Consider the following 15,758-nt stretch of genomic DNA (forward strand, 5'->3'; position numbering starts at 1 on the left):
AGAAGGGAAACTAGCTTGAGAGATGATATGAAGAAAGAAATATTTATTTTATTAAAATGGAATTATACATAGATGCTAGTTTTTTATTTTTAAATAATTAAATTTACTTGAATGTAGTGGAAGAAAACCAGACCTAAAGACATTGTTGAACTTCACATGAGTGTTTACTCTTCACAAGAGATATTACTTCCTAAAGATCCTTTAAGACTAAAAATTTTTTCACAGAAACATTGAGACTTAAATTAAATTTTTAATGCCCATGTTTAATTTTAGGTGGTATCTATTAGCTTCTTGGTATGAAGCATAAAGACAAAAGCACTCTCACACTTCTTTGTTTGCCCCACTGTCACATAAATTCCTAACAAGATTAGTGAAAGCATTAAGTCAGTGTTTGAACCTCAATTAAAAGTGGATGATATGGAAACAACCTCAGTGTCCATCAACCAGTGAATGGATAAATAAAATGTGTCTTATCCATTTAATTATTAATCTATTTTATTATTCAATAAAAGAAATGAAGTACTGGTACATGCTACAGCTTAGATCAACCTTGAACATTATGTTAAGTGAAAAGCCAGTCCCAAAAGGCCACATAATGCATGGTTCCTTTTTTCTGAAATGTCTGGAATAGGCAAATCCAGAGACACAAAGTAGTTGTCAGGCTATGGGGAGAGGAGATTGGGGAGTGATTGCTGATGGGATGGAGTTTCTTTTTGGGGTGTTGAAAATGTTTTAAAATTGATTATGGTAATAGTTGTATAACTCTGAAAGTACTAAAAACCACTGAATTATATACTTCAAATGGGTGAGCTATATCTCAATAAAGTTGTTTTTTAAAAAAGAAAAAAGTGAAAAACTTCAGGATAGATATTTTAACTCATTTCATTCATTATATCTTATTTATAATTTTTTCTTATATCCTGCCTTTTCCATCTCAAAGGTAAGGAGTCTAAATCCTTCCACACACCAACCATTATAGCAGGTCCACAGAACATAACAACGTCTCTTCATCAGACTGTTGTTTTAGAATGTGCGGCCACAGGAAATCCCAAACCAATCATTTCTTGGAGCCGTCTTGGTAAGTCTTAGGAAAAAAAAAAAAAAGTCTTTTCCTTCAACTTTGTTCATACGGGTGAAACTGATAACATGTTTATTTTATATACAGTACACATGTTTGGCAATTATGTGGCTTTTAACTTTCTGGTATTTCAGTGTGTAGAGGAAAAGTTTCAGCATAGAAAATTTTAGACTTTTTATGATAATGATTGTTTGAATAGTGATCTTTTGACAAATTTTAGATCACATGTTACATTGTTTTAACTGAACTGTTCTCTTTGAAATAGATCACAAGTCCATTGATGTCTTCAATACTCGGGTACTTGGAAATGGTAATCTCATGATATCTGACATCAGGCTGCAACACGCTGGAGTATATGTTTGTCGGGCCACTACCCCGGGCACACGCAACTTTACAGTTGCCATGGCAACTTTAACTGTATTAGGTATGTTTTCTTTCCTTCTGCAATCAGGAGAATCTTACATCTTAACATTTGCTGTTTTATCTCGTAGCTTACTTCCACTTTTCTTGAATTTTGTAGTGTTGATATAAAATTATAAACCAGTGATGAATTTTAGGAGGAAATTAAAGCCCTATGTTAAAATATAACTAGAATCATTCTGAAGTTACCATCCTGTTTGCTTTTATAACATTATGGTCCTTCTTAGTTAATTTAAGCTTCCTTTTTAATTTCCTTCTCACCCACCTACAAATTCATATACCCTTTGACCAGTCTAAGATTTTAATCTATTGTCTCCATGCATTCACAAGTGGCTGTATATTGGGCTTGGTTAAGTTAGGATTATGGCACACATATTTTTAGTGTGTTTGTATAGATGGTGTCAATGGGGAAAGCCTGGGGAAAGTGGACATTAACTGAGCAATGCAGAGAAAAGACATCTGGAGAGATAGATAAATGTAGAGTGTAGACAGGAAGCTCAGAATGTCAAATATTTTCAGGGGTGGGACTTGCGTCACTTGCTGTACTGTTCCTTGACTCTAATCATTCCTGTTTGGACCACAAAAATATTTTCTTTTTTCTTTAAAAATAGCTCCTCCTTCATTTGTCGAATGGCCAGAAAGTTTAACGAGGCCTCGAGCTGGTACTGCTCGATTTGTATGTCAGGCAGAAGGAATCCCCTCACCCAAAATGTCATGGTTGAAAAACGGAAGGAAGATACATTCAAATGGTAGAATTAAAATGTACAACAGGTGGGATAAGTCACTTTGCTACTATTTTAGATAAGATATAATGGCTTTAGTAATTCTTATGTGAAACGGTTATAGTTATAATATCAAATACCTAAATTATCCTGGTATTTTAAACTGAAGTAAAATCAGTAAGAAATAAACATAAGAGTGTAATATCAGCATGTCAAAAATCCTTTTGTATTTTATATGTGGATCGCGGAAGTGGTAGATTATAATGAAATGAATGTTGAAACAGTTCCCCAGACCTGGGTTCTGGTCCTGGTAAGCCACCAGCTAAGTTATTAGCAAGCATGTTAACCCTTTGGAGTCTCAGTTCCTTGTTCCATAAAGTGAGGAATTTAGAAGGAAATAATTAAGTCTCTAAGAGTTCCTCCACAGTTCAAACTTAATGATTTTAAGAACTCATTTTTATTAATATAAATGTGATTCTTCTTGTATCACTCTTGTATGTTGAACAAAACTTTTAAACATTTTTGTTGACCTGAATTTTATGTAGCATTGCAATGTTATAGAAATTTAGATGCTACTACAGATTAATATACTTTCTTAATAAAAGCCAAATTTTAAAAAAGAGATTAAGCTGTCACCTAAAGCAAACAGGATTTGGATATCACAAGTACTTATTTATATAGACTCAGAAAATAAGAGTAATTTTAAGCAATTCATATAGATTTTTTTCGTAGGGCTGGTCACACAGTTTTTTGTTCTTAATAACTTGTTTTTTTAAAATTAAGAGTGCACTTAGTAATAGCTTAACTTTATTTTTATGTCATCCTTAGAATTTTCATTGGAATAATTTTTTTCTTTCCTCAGTAAATTGGTAATTAACCAGATTATTCCTGAAGATGATGCTATTTATCAGTGCATGGCTGAGAACAGCCAAGGATCTATTTTATCTAGAGCCAGACTGACTGTAGTAATGTCAGAAGACAGACCCAGTGCTCCCTATAACGTGCATGCTGAAACCATGTCAAGTTCAGCCATCCTTTTAGCTTGGGAGAGGCCACTTTATAATTCAGACAAAGTCATCGCTTATTCTGTGCACTACATGAAAGCAGAAGGTAAGCAGTTTGAGTACTGTTTATTTTTATGTGCTATTTACTGTCAGGGATTTGTTTTCAATATAAATGATGTCTCACATAATCCACAAAATATTTTTGAAGTTCTGTGGCATTTACCTCTTTTAATAAAGTAATTACTGTATCACCTGTGTATAAATTTTTTGTTAAATTTTGTATTGTTGTGTACTTTATGTATATAAGTATAGTTTAAGATTTTCTGTTTAGAAATAAGTACCATCTCTGCATGCTAAAAGTTACAGAGTGGTGTACTTAGGAATTTTGTTTCAGCCGAGATGTAAATTCCTTCCCTAAGACTTAAATATATCAATTTAAGTATGCAGTTACATAGGAACAATGGTGTAACTGCTTAATAAAATAATAAGGTGAACTGTAGTCACTATAGCATGTTATTTTTAAAGGGGAAAGTAAACATTTTCAGGTTCCCCATAATATGATTTTATGTATTTTTTTTTTTTTTTTTTTTTTTTTTTTTTTTTTTTTTTTGCGGTACGTGGGCCTCTCACTGCTGTGGCCTCTCCCGTTGAGGAGCACAGGCTCCAGACGCACAGGCTCAGCGGCCATGGCTCATGGGCCCAGCCGCTCCGCGGCATATGGGATCTTCCCAGACCGGGACACGAACCTGTGTCCCCTGCATCGGCAGGCAGACTCTCAACCACTGCGCCACCAGGGAAGCCCTGATTTTATGTATTTTGATTATTTTACTGAAATCTCATAGAACTCTCTAAAAACTGAGCAGGATACTCTTTATTGATATCTCATTTATTATGTAAAAGTAGATACCAAATCTTTCTTAAAATTTTTATTCAGTTCCATTTCTGGAATCTTTTTTATTCTTATATTTTCTTTTGGCAAAAGTTTAGAGGAAAAACTAGTTATAAATCCTAGAGATTTCACTATTGATTTCTCATGGAAACAATGGCAGAGGTTTACAGATTTTAGTTATATACAAAACAGCCTACTTTTTATGTGATAGACATTCCAAACAAATTCAGATACCCAAAGAATGGTGATATAATAAAATTGTCTGTACAAACAGGTGGTTTGTTGTTGTTTGTTTTTTGTACTTTGAAGTAGTATTTTGAAAAGGAGTATTTTGAATTTAAATCAGGGGTCATGGTAGCAAGAAGAATGAAAGTCTGTTAACTGAGCATGTTGGAGTATGTTAATTCCCTTTTTAATGATTTAAGAAGGTAAAAGGAATGCTGGTTTTGGTGGAGACCACTCTTGTTCGCTATTATGGTTGTTTCATTAGAGCCCTCCACATGCGGCTCAGTGGTCTATTCAAAGGCAGAACAAGGCTTTTTAATTCGAACTCAAGGACCTTGTTTGGTAGGTCAGAAATCGTACTATGCAGTTCCTAATTAACGAACCATTAGCTAGTCTGTTGTGAAATGCCTGTAATCTTGTCTAATTAAAATGCTATCAAGTTAATTCAGAAATGTGGGAAAACTTAATAGTGGAATTTGCCTTCTGTTTTGTTTATAAATCCAGTGTGGAGAGAAGGGGCTCCATCCTTAGAGAGTTTTGATTAAGTTGACGTGCCTTTACTGTGAATTGTTCGCAAAGCACAGTAGCTGCCAGCGCTCTTGTTCCACTTTACAAGTTTACTCTGTAGGAATTAAATCCCACAAAGACAAATCCTCTTCTATACCTTGCTATGCATATTTTATTAAGAATTGCTGAGAATTTTTTTCCTCTCTGGTGGGGGGAAACCCTCATTGTGGAACAAAACATTTTGAAGCACATTCTGTGCCTCCCAGTTCTTTTGCTTTCAATATAAGTAAAAAGAACAACTTGTGTCAGTCAAATTTAATAGAATCTCTAGGGGCAAAATGAGATCTTTTGCAGGACAACTTTTGGTTTGGTTTGTTTTTATAAAGAGTAGAGCCATTACATTCCCTACTGTCTCTCCATTTATGTTTAAAAGAAAAAGGAAACCATGAGTTTAAGCAAGTAAAATTTACACTGTTAATGAGCTACAGTATTCTGTAGCATTAAACTCTGTTGTGTTACTGCTGTACATTGTCTCTGCTGTGGGTTTTGACTAGATGTTAAACGATGTTTAGAGAGGATTAATTGTTTTCAGTTTGACTTATTCAGGAAAAATTCAAACTAGTAATTTGTAACAAGACATGGTTACTTTTAGAAAATAAAAACCTTCCTATTCACATGTTTTAAAAGGTTACAAAGATAACAGAGAGATCCAAGGCCAGTGTTTTCATAGTGGAAGAAAATGGTTATGGTCTTGTTAATTTTATTTTGAATATTCATAATTTTTAGACACTGATTCCTTAACCTAGGTTTAAACAATGAAGAGTATCAAGTAGTCATCGGAAATGACACAACTCATTATCTTATTGATGACTTGGAACCTGCCAGCAATTATACTTTCTACATTGTGGCTTATATGCCAATGGGAGCCAGCCAGATGTCCGACCACGTGACACAGAACACTTTAGAGGATGGTAAGAAAACGTGACTCCTCTAGGTCATCTCAGCATGAACAGTAATATGCTTTATCATTTTCAATGAATATGTGTTCTAACTCAGAGAAAATATCCTGGTTTTGGTTTAAAAACAAATGTGATAACCAGCAGGCTAATTTACCATTTCAAATCTTACTCTCAGTTTTTGGCAGTAACATGATGAAGAGCACTTTCATTTATAATTCGTAATACAAATTTTAATAACAAAATTGTCCTTCTGTTTTCTTCAAGTTCCTGGTTTAAATTGTAAATGTGTTACAGGGTTTTTGGTTTGTTTTCTTTTCTTTACTGAGGAGAACCAAAATGGGAGATTCTCTAGGTGGGAAAAAAATATGATGACAGTTACATATTGAGTGTATGTAATGACTGGAGTTCAGAGGCATTGGACTTCTGAAACTGGGAGTTTTAGAAGTTTAGTACTTGTCAGTTAAAAAAATTCTTATAAAATCAGATAGCAGTTAGTTTATTTTTAGATACATTGTGCTTATTCTGCATAAGCAGGAAAGTATTGCCTGTTCAGTTTGTTACCTGGGGTTGGAAATTGAGTTGCTGTCCTTTTGAGGGCAGGCCTCCATATACTCTTATAACGGTGGGAAATTCTATCCATTAAAATAGTCCTGGAGAACTGTTTCTCCTCCTCTGACTCTTCATCTCTCTCTTCAGGGCCTCTCCATGGCCCATTTTTGTACTCTGCATTGTGAAAGGGGGATTGTTTAACATATACTCAATTATACTGTTCTTCCTTTACACATGTTTTTGCATCCTCAAGAAATGGTCCACCTTTAGTTTTCAAAACACTTTTATATAAATGATTCTCACATCTTTTTCTTTGTCCATTTGGTCCCAGATCTATTATATCTCTATACTACTACTTGTGTAAATGTTTATAAATTCAGACTTTTACTAAATGAAAAAATTGTCATTGATCTGGATGATGAATTCCACATTTCAGTTTTCGTTTAAGAGTCTGTTCCATTTTAGAGTAAACCATGACCTCTCTGGTTACCTAATTACATTTAACAACCTCTGACATGCATATCTAAGGTGAAACACAGGCTGGTGTTTGTTGTAGTTGTTTTGGGTTTGTTTGGTATATGAGGTGTATTCCCCCATACCCTTCAAGAACATGTGTCTTAGCATAGCAAGCTACTGGTTAAAGCTTGCCAATTCCAAATAAGTTGTGATCTCAAAGTTTTTCTCCTTTTAAACCTTTCCTTAATTCTGCAACTTTTTTGTTTAATTTTCATTTTGTTTTCTGGATAACATACGGACTTCTGACACTGCTTTTCAGTTTTCTGCATCAGTATTCCCCCATTTCCTCAACCTGTACTTCTCAGACTGAGATGTGTGGGTCTCCTAGTGTGCCCGTCAGATACAACTAACATTTTTGGAGTGTCTAACACTGCATGTTCTAAAAACGTTCCCTCCATTTATATCCTTTAATCCCCACATAACCCTATGATAGAAGAACCATTGTTATATAACAGATAGTAGGGTGTTGGGGATAAGAATATAGGCTCTAGATCTACTTCTTCACTTACAAGCTGTGTGACCTTGGGTAAGTGATTTGACTTCTTTGTACCTCAGTGTCCTCAGCTATAAAGTAGAAATGATAATGGCACTTTCTTCATTGGGTCTTTGTGAGAATTCATGAGTTCATACACATAAAGGACTCAGAAATGCTTGATTGGTTTTCCCTTTCCTACCTATTATTTCATTCATTCAACAAATATTTATTGAGTACATGCTGTGTGTTATTCAGTATTTAGTAGTGAATGAAAGAGACAAAAAATTGTCCCATACCTTGTGGAGCTTACTTTCTGTTGTGGGAGAAGGGACAGAGGAACAATAAATAAGATAAACAGTCAATGATATGCTCTGTTAGATAGTAATAAGCGTTGAGGAGAAGGGGAAAAAAGCAGGGAAAGGGGTAAGACTTTAGACAGAGATACCTCATGTAATAGGTGACATTTGAAGACCTGAAGGAAATGAAAATGAGGGAGCTGGCTAGGCAGATGACTGGGGGATGTGAATTCTAGGAAAGGACATGGAAATTGCTAAGGGCCTGAAGCACAAGCACGACTGGACTGGAGGGAACAAGCAGAAAGCAGTAGGAGATGAGGCACAGAATGAATGAGGAACCAGCCATATAAGTAGGTAGGGCTGTGTATGAATCCATAATGAGGACTCTGGCTTTTACTGTGAGTGAAATGGGAGCTATTTTGAGCAGAAGAGTGACAAGATCTGACTTGCAATTTAACAGCAAATGTATTGGAGACTAGGTGGTGAAGAAGAGGGCAGAGGCAGGGAAATCTGTCAGGAGGCTGTTGCAACAAAACAGGCCAAGGGTGATGGTGCAGGGACCAAGGGGGTGGCTGTGTGAGTAGTAGAGTCATAGGATTGAATGTGGAGAGTCTATGGAGGAGTCAAGGGTGACACCAAGGTTTTGGTCTTGAGCTGTTGGACAAATAATTGCCATTACTTGAGGTAGGAAAACCTGTAGAAGAAGCTATTCTTTTCATCCCCATTTTGTATATGAAGAACCCTAGACACAGAGAAATTAATTTGGCCAAGATCACACACAGACAGTAGTAATTGATATAACAGGGATTCAGTTACACAGAGACTAACTCCAGAACCCATCTTAGCTCTTAATATTAGACTGCCTCCCAGTTTACCTGGCTCATTTTCCTGGACTGCCTGTTGTATTCGAATTATTTACAGGGAAAAAACATTGTTTTCATATTAAGCGCCATACATTATAATTAGGAATACAAAATTCACACTAATTTTTAAGATACAACTCTTACTAAACACTTAAAATTAGATACAGCTCTTACTAAACACTAAAAATTATTTGTCAGGTTATAACCCTGGTGTCCTAAGCTTCTCCATTCTTGTGTAATTCTCTCTTCCTTGTTTTAAGGCATTTTGGTTAGGGTTACTGAGAAGTATTCTCATATTAAGTAAGCTCCTGTTAATCCCAAAGAACATCAGAACAGTCACAACAACAACAGTGAAAACCTTGCTTTCTTTGGTTCTCTATATCGGATCCTCCCTCATTATTTTTTCTTTCCTTTTTCTGGTTTGTACTCTGCTTGACTGGAAACCTCAGCTAGGGCTGAAAGTATCTCTCTCTCCTTTATTATGTGATGTGTTGCTGTTAATATACTTCAGTAAATACTGGTGTGCTAGTTGACAATTTTGATGCTAAATATTTATAAGCAACCTGTTTTCTTGTATGACTAGTTCCCCTGAGACCTCCTGAAATTAGTTTGACAAGTCGAAGTCCCACCGATATTCTCGTCTCCTGGCTGCCAATCCCAGCCAAGTATCGGCGGGGCCAGGTGGTCCTCTACTGCCTGTCCTTCCGCCTGAGTACTGACAACTCCATCCAAGTTCTGGAGCTCCCAGGGACCACTCATGAGCACCTGTTAGAGGGCCTGAAACCTGATAGTGTCTACCTGGTGAGGATTACTGCTGCCACCAGAGTGGGTCTGGGAGAGTCTTCAGTATGGACCTCACACAGGACACCCAAAGCTACAAGCGTGAAAGGTAAATGTTGACTACTGAGGAAGAATAACACAGTATTTTTCTTTTTTTTTCTTATCTAACTTATGTTTATATTTTAAAATTTTGTCTTATGAATTAAAGTATTCCATCGATCATGGGCTTAATTGAAAAAAATTTTTAAGTTTCTATTGAGTAGTTGTTTTTTGCATGGAGCTCATTAGTTTGTAAAAGTTTTGGTTACTCTGTGTTTACTTAGCAGATCCTTCAAAGACAGATGGGTCCAAATCAAATTGAATTACCAGAAGTTACATATTAATAGAGACCTAATTAATATCATTGCCATATATATATTTTTTAAATTATCATTTTAATAGAAAAACCATAATACTAGGAAGTTCCAGACCCACCTTCTCTTTTACTAATGTGGAATGTAACATGACTGGGCTTTTTCTTGTTAATTGAGTAATAATAATGCCTGTTCTATCACAGGGGAATATTGGATGGTCAAAATTAGGAAACACATACTGCTTCTTTGAAAAAACTTAAAATACACATGTAATTTTGTTCTTATTTATATACCTTAGTTTTTTAGGTAGTATTTTATATTTTTAATTCTGTCTCAAAATTTAATATCATTGTGGAATTTTTAATATTAAGGTAGAGTATAATTGTTGGCATTGAATTTTTATGCAACTGTTGGTTTAAAACAGAGAGAGCTATATACTGTTCTGTGTTTTCATGTGCATTACGAGTTTTTTACTCATCTGGTGAATTTTTCTAGCCCCTAAGTCTCCAGAGTTACATTTGGAGCCTCTGAATTGTACCACCATTTCTGTAAAGTGGCAACAAGATGCTGAGAACACAGCAACCATTCAGGGCTACAAGCTGTACTACAAAGAAGAAGGGCAGCAGGAGAATGGACCCGTTTTCTTAGCTACCAGTGACCTTCTCTATACTCTCAGTGGTTTAGGTGAGTGAACCTGTACTGTTTTTCCTTTTTTCCTTCCACCCTGACCAATTGGGGAAAAAAGTTATAGGATATAAGGCAGAAGTAATGACTTAATGGTAAAAAGAATTGACCCTGCTACATCATTGTGCATATTCTACTGCTTAAGTCAGTGAATGGTCCTTGACTCACCATTGTGAGTGAATCGGTACAATGTCAGATAACCAGGTTATCTTTCTATCTTCTCCCCACCTTTGGGCATCGATTTTCTTTCTAAAGTTCACTTCTGGTGGAGTGAGATCCTGATCAATTCTTGTGACTGTGTGGTGGATGTAGAATAGAAATGTAAAATTAGGAATATGACCAAATGATCAGATAATACACAATAATTTAAGTTTAACTTAGAAATTGCCTGAGAGTGCCAGGTAGGTGTATTATTCTGCATGTGTGAAAGATATGTAAATTATGTACAAAATAATGCTCTTACATATGACCCATGTAACTGTAAATATTTACTTTATGTAGTTCTAACCCAGAAACACTAAAGAAAAAGCACTTAATTTTGTGTTTGGGTTCATCAGAGTTCTGAAAGACACTTTTACTCCCTATTCATCCTATCTTTGCACAGTGAAAGGATTTCATGATGAAAACATGTTTAGTAGAAAGTAAAGACACTTATAACTACAGTAAATGCGTGAGTATAAACGTACTCAAGGTGTAGAATGCACACTTAGCTATTTGTTGCTTGTGAGTAGATTTTTACCCTTAAGCACAAAGCAGCATCAACTAAATTCCTCCTGGATTGTTACCACACCTTCTGCACATAATGGAAATTTACAAGCACTCTGGCTTTCCCTGTAACAGACTGCCCTTTGGAGTGCAGGAAGGGAAGAGGCACAGGGGTCCCACAGGGGACTGCTTCATTATTTTTCCCTGGCCTCACAGCACAAGCTGTGAGAACAGCATTAGACCCAAATCCCTGTGCAGTAAGAAGCAGTGGTGGGAATCTGTTTTCGGACCCAGGGACGCAGAACCCCATCTTCCAGTTCTTTGCCGTAATTTTTCAGGTGCCGTTTTGCTCGTAATCTTGTTGTGTTGGATTTTAATTGAATCTGCATTAGGTTAAATAAGTTTCACAGTTGATCCCTGTCACACAGCTTTATAAAGGACGAGGAGAAGTTACATATGTTCCAGGGTGACCTTCCTTAAGCCATTGATACTCAGATGACGTTAGCCCAACCTACTGTCAGCGATTCAGCAGCATTTATTTCTAGCCATGCCTTCTCAGGGTGCCCTCCCTTTCCACATGCATGTCATTTAGTCAAGAAAATTTTAGTCAGTATCAAGTTAAGAAACAGGATTTGAGACAATTTTTGATGAAAAATCATACATCAAACTCAGTACCTCCAATTTCTTCACTGATAAGGAAGTATACGTACATTGAAGATAAAACAGATTGTTAGACAAGTCTTACTGAACATATAGGTAGCTTATTCTAAACAGATGAATAATTTATTAGAAAAAAACAAAAGACTGCTGTGCTTGTGAAAAGTTTAGAGAAACATTTTATTAAAACTTAGCCAATTAAAAACAATTCTTTAAAATTTTTCTACAGTTGGCATATATATGAAGAAGATCCATTGATTTTTGTTGAAATTTTTTGTAATCTCTGAATAATGGCTTTCCATCCTATATACCTTTATTTCTATGTTTTGAAAATAAATTACATCTATTTACTGCCTGTGTTTTTATGTCATAAAATCCTTTGCATGTGCCATTTGCAAAGGATTTAAAATCATTTTATAGTGCATAAAAGTAGGAAATGATTTTGTTTTACTCAATATACCCCGTCTATTTAAATAGCCGCGTGTCTCCTGACTGGAGTCGACTGGGTGGCTGGAGTAATTGCAGTGCAGGGTTGCAGAGTACTGTCTCATAGCTGTAGGGCTTTCTTGTTAGATGGCCTGTTCCATACCCCTGGAGTTGCCGTGTCCAGGGCTGGATCGACTGAGTGGCAGGGATGCAGTTGTGTGGATTCAAGCACTGTGCAGCTGTTGACTAGATCACCTTTAAGATGCCTTCTAATCTTGAGAGCCCTAAGGTCTCATCTTCCTTTTCTACAAAGTCACTCTTGGGGCCTAGCCAAGCTTACAGCAAGCTAATGGGTTTAACCCACCAAGCAGGCAAGTGTTAACAGCTCTCACTCCTTTCCGTCTTACTTTTGGCTGTTGGGAGAGCAGTATGTTCTATTAACTGGACAACTGACCATCTGTGACCATTTTTAGCGCGAGCATCTGGCGGTAGCTGCCTGTTTAACAGAGTGTGATATGTCTAGAGGGCAGTAGGTTAAGGGAACCCTATCTGTGTCTTACATGGTGAATACTTGCTTTTACTGAGCTTTTGCACATTAAAGATACTCTAACCGGAACTAGATTTACTAAGTGGTCTTGGAAATGAAATTTAAATGCTTTTGTTTGCTGATTCAGTGTCAATTTGAGTAGGAAACTGATGTCTCAAAATTTCATTTTCATACTAATCCCCTTTCTGATTGCCCTTTTTGTTTCCACTTCAGGTAATGAAGTTTTCAATAAAATATGTTTTGGGGACACATTCTCCTTAGTAATACATACAGTTCTTTGTTTCTGAAAGAAAGAAATAGGTGAATGAGTTCATATATTTCAATTCATTTAACAAGCATTTTAAATTCTTTTTAAAGTAAGGCATTATAGCACTGGATTAAAAAAATGTAACAGATGTGACCACTGCTAAAAACAAGGATTAAACCAAAAGATTAAGTTGAATCACTTGTCCAATTTTCTCCCAAATTTCTGATTAACTAAATTTAATTATACTTAGTAATGAAAGTTATTTTAGAACATTTTACTGTAAACCCTCAAAGCTCAATTCCCTGAGATGTAGAATGTTTTGTTTTTTTAAAGTGGCTAAAAAAGGCTCTTGTGTCTTTATTAGTATAATATAAATATTGGCAGAGCAGTGGAAGTATTTTTGACGTTGTTAGTTTGTTTTAGTTTAATGATTTTAATATATACAGTTTGATTTTATTGGAAGTGGTTTACTTTGGGGGAATTGGATAAAAAGCACTAGGCTTGTGATTTAATGTTTATTTGATTTGTTCTAAATTGTGGTTTGTGGTTTTCTTCAAGATTTTGCATCTTCGCAGTAATTATTTTCACTTAGTTTTTTTCTCCTTGGCACTTTCAGTGTTTAGTTCAGTTTTAAATAGAATTTTTAAATGTTTCATTCATCACATAATAAACAGAAGCAAAACTAATAGCACACTTGTGTTCCCTGATAATAGACCGATTGAAATAATTTGTTCCTCCTTTTTTGGTCTGTTTATTTCAGAAATTGGCTTCAAATTCTGAAGTTAGAGTTTCTAACTGCAAGAGGACTTTTTCATAAGCTGATTGTCAGAAACTGTTCTTAATTGTTTTGTCTGTGTAGAATAGAGTGAAAAGGGGGGGATTATTTAGATAGTGCTGCTGTTTAGCATTTAGGACACTGATGTTAGATAATCTTTAGCTTCTTTTTTGTCAAAGAATTTGTGCTATTAAATTTCACAGCGAGCATGATTAATGAGCATTTTATTTAGCACCAATTGTAAAGATCCAAAATATTTAAAATCACACCTTCAAAACTCAGATCGTTTTTTTGAGAAATCTAAAGTTGTAACTCCCAGTTTCTGCTGGGAGTAGGAGTCTGAGGAAACAGTCCCTAGTTAATGATGTAATTTTAGAGTCCCTTAGCCAGTTTGTATAGAAGCATGGTAAAATCAAGTCAGATTTCTGGGTGTTATCTTTCACTATAGTAGAATAGGATTTGGTTGTGTGGCTACATATCTCAAGAAAGAAAACAACTAGCACTGGTGAGCCAAGTTGATATAGCTGGAGAAAGTTGTAAGCTTTCCTTTAGTCGAGGCAGAACAAGATTTTGTGGCACAAAGGAGACCACTTTGAGACCACTTCGAGCAGAGAGGGGTCATTGTGAACCTTACTATAATAGCGATTTTGTTTCGAAGAGAATTAGAATCACTCAGTTTACGAAATATGGAAGTCACGTTTTAAATGCAAGCCAAAGTCTTTTCAGAGACTGTCTTCCTCACCCCTCTCACACAAGGAAGCCTTAGATAACACTCAGAAAATCTTTGGAAACATGCTACAGGTGAAAACCTTATAAGGTGGTTGGTCTGCAAATTTCACATAAGACGGAGTAAAAAATACACTATATTTTATAACAAAATCTTCCTAATTGTGAATAATTTCAAGTGTATAGTTCCATACTGACTTAGCCTATAAATTCATTTCTAGATAATCTGGTGCTTTGATATTGACTACCAGTTTAAGTGTCATTATAGATGCCAGGAGTCTTCCATGCTGGGTAATGTATAGTCGACAACATAAATATCATTAAGCATTCTGTCCAGATGAGCTTTGACTTCATAAAGCAGCATTGGTTTCTGTGAGATCACTTTGCATTTATTTGTTAACAGACCATTTTTAGGCTTGGTGTAAAAATTCCATTAACATTATTGCTGTCGTTTACCACAGGAAAGATCTTTGGGGACATAACCTCACATTTTTTGCCTCTCTTCAGTTCTTCCTGTGCTTTACCACAGTTAATTTTCACGTTTAGTAGAAATAGTTGCTCTGAACAGCATCTGATTGTATTCTTTCATTCTTTTCAAATAATTACAAAATAAGTTCATTTAACTGAAGTCAGTAGACTTCTTAAAGAAATGATTTTGGAAACCACCTACTATGTAGGCCATAAAATTGACTGTGAGTACAAATTATAACATAACAAAGGGAACATTTAAAAGTACTGTATTTCACTTCCTTCACTGTTAAATATCTTTTAAGTTATTATGTTGTGTTTAATCTTTTATCAAGACAAAACATGCTGAAACTTAAACACAGACTTTAGGGAAACACCGAACTATTTATTCCTAATTTATCAAGAGAGTAAAATTTTTGAAAATTCCCTTCTCTGCAATATCCAACAATGCCAAATATGATTGATATTCAAATTACATTTTAGAACCTTAATACTTAAAATTAAAAAGAAATACTTAAAAAAACAATACCTCAAAAGAAATGGAGCATCCACTTCTAAAAATCCCATTACTAAAATCGTACTGCTACATTAAGACAATAAAAGATTTTCATTTGCCAATTTGCAACTACCTCTAGTTAAAAACAGAATGTTTGCAGGTCGATGAAACTGTAAGAACTATACAAAAGTTACAGTTAATCATCTGTTTATCTTTCCTTAAATTCTTCTTCTAGGATGAAAGGTAATCTTCCATTTTAAAATATTTTTAATGCTCTCTGGACAAAATTGGAGACCTATCTCTCCTCTCTGGAAAAAATCTTGCTCAACTTTTAAGTCTTAAGTCTTCTGGGAATCCTCTTGTGACCCCAAATGGTGTCAGTCATTCCCAT

General features: G+C 35.4%; 1 protein-coding gene across 1 annotated transcript in view; it reads left to right on the top strand.

Annotated features, from left to right (window-relative positions):
* Positions 1 to 15,758, top strand: part of PRTG (protogenin) — a 138,450-nt gene that overhangs the window by 59,023 nt on the left and 63,669 nt on the right. Inside the window, exons 5-11 of the mRNA XM_032623834.1 lie at positions 941 to 1,078; positions 1,344 to 1,502; positions 2,110 to 2,269; positions 3,083 to 3,330; positions 5,652 to 5,816; positions 9,087 to 9,392; positions 10,132 to 10,320. Coding sequence (XP_032479725.1) covers positions 941 to 1,078; positions 1,344 to 1,502; positions 2,110 to 2,269; positions 3,083 to 3,330; positions 5,652 to 5,816; positions 9,087 to 9,392; positions 10,132 to 10,320 — 1,365 coding nt within the window. The remainder of the gene's footprint in view (positions 1 to 940; positions 1,079 to 1,343; positions 1,503 to 2,109; positions 2,270 to 3,082; positions 3,331 to 5,651; positions 5,817 to 9,086; positions 9,393 to 10,131; positions 10,321 to 15,758) is intronic.

This window comes from Phocoena sinus, chromosome 2 (genome assembly GCF_008692025.1).
Source record: "Phocoena sinus isolate mPhoSin1 chromosome 2, mPhoSin1.pri, whole genome shotgun sequence".
NCBI classification, from domain to species: Eukaryota; Metazoa; Chordata; class Mammalia; order Artiodactyla; family Phocoenidae; genus Phocoena; species Phocoena sinus.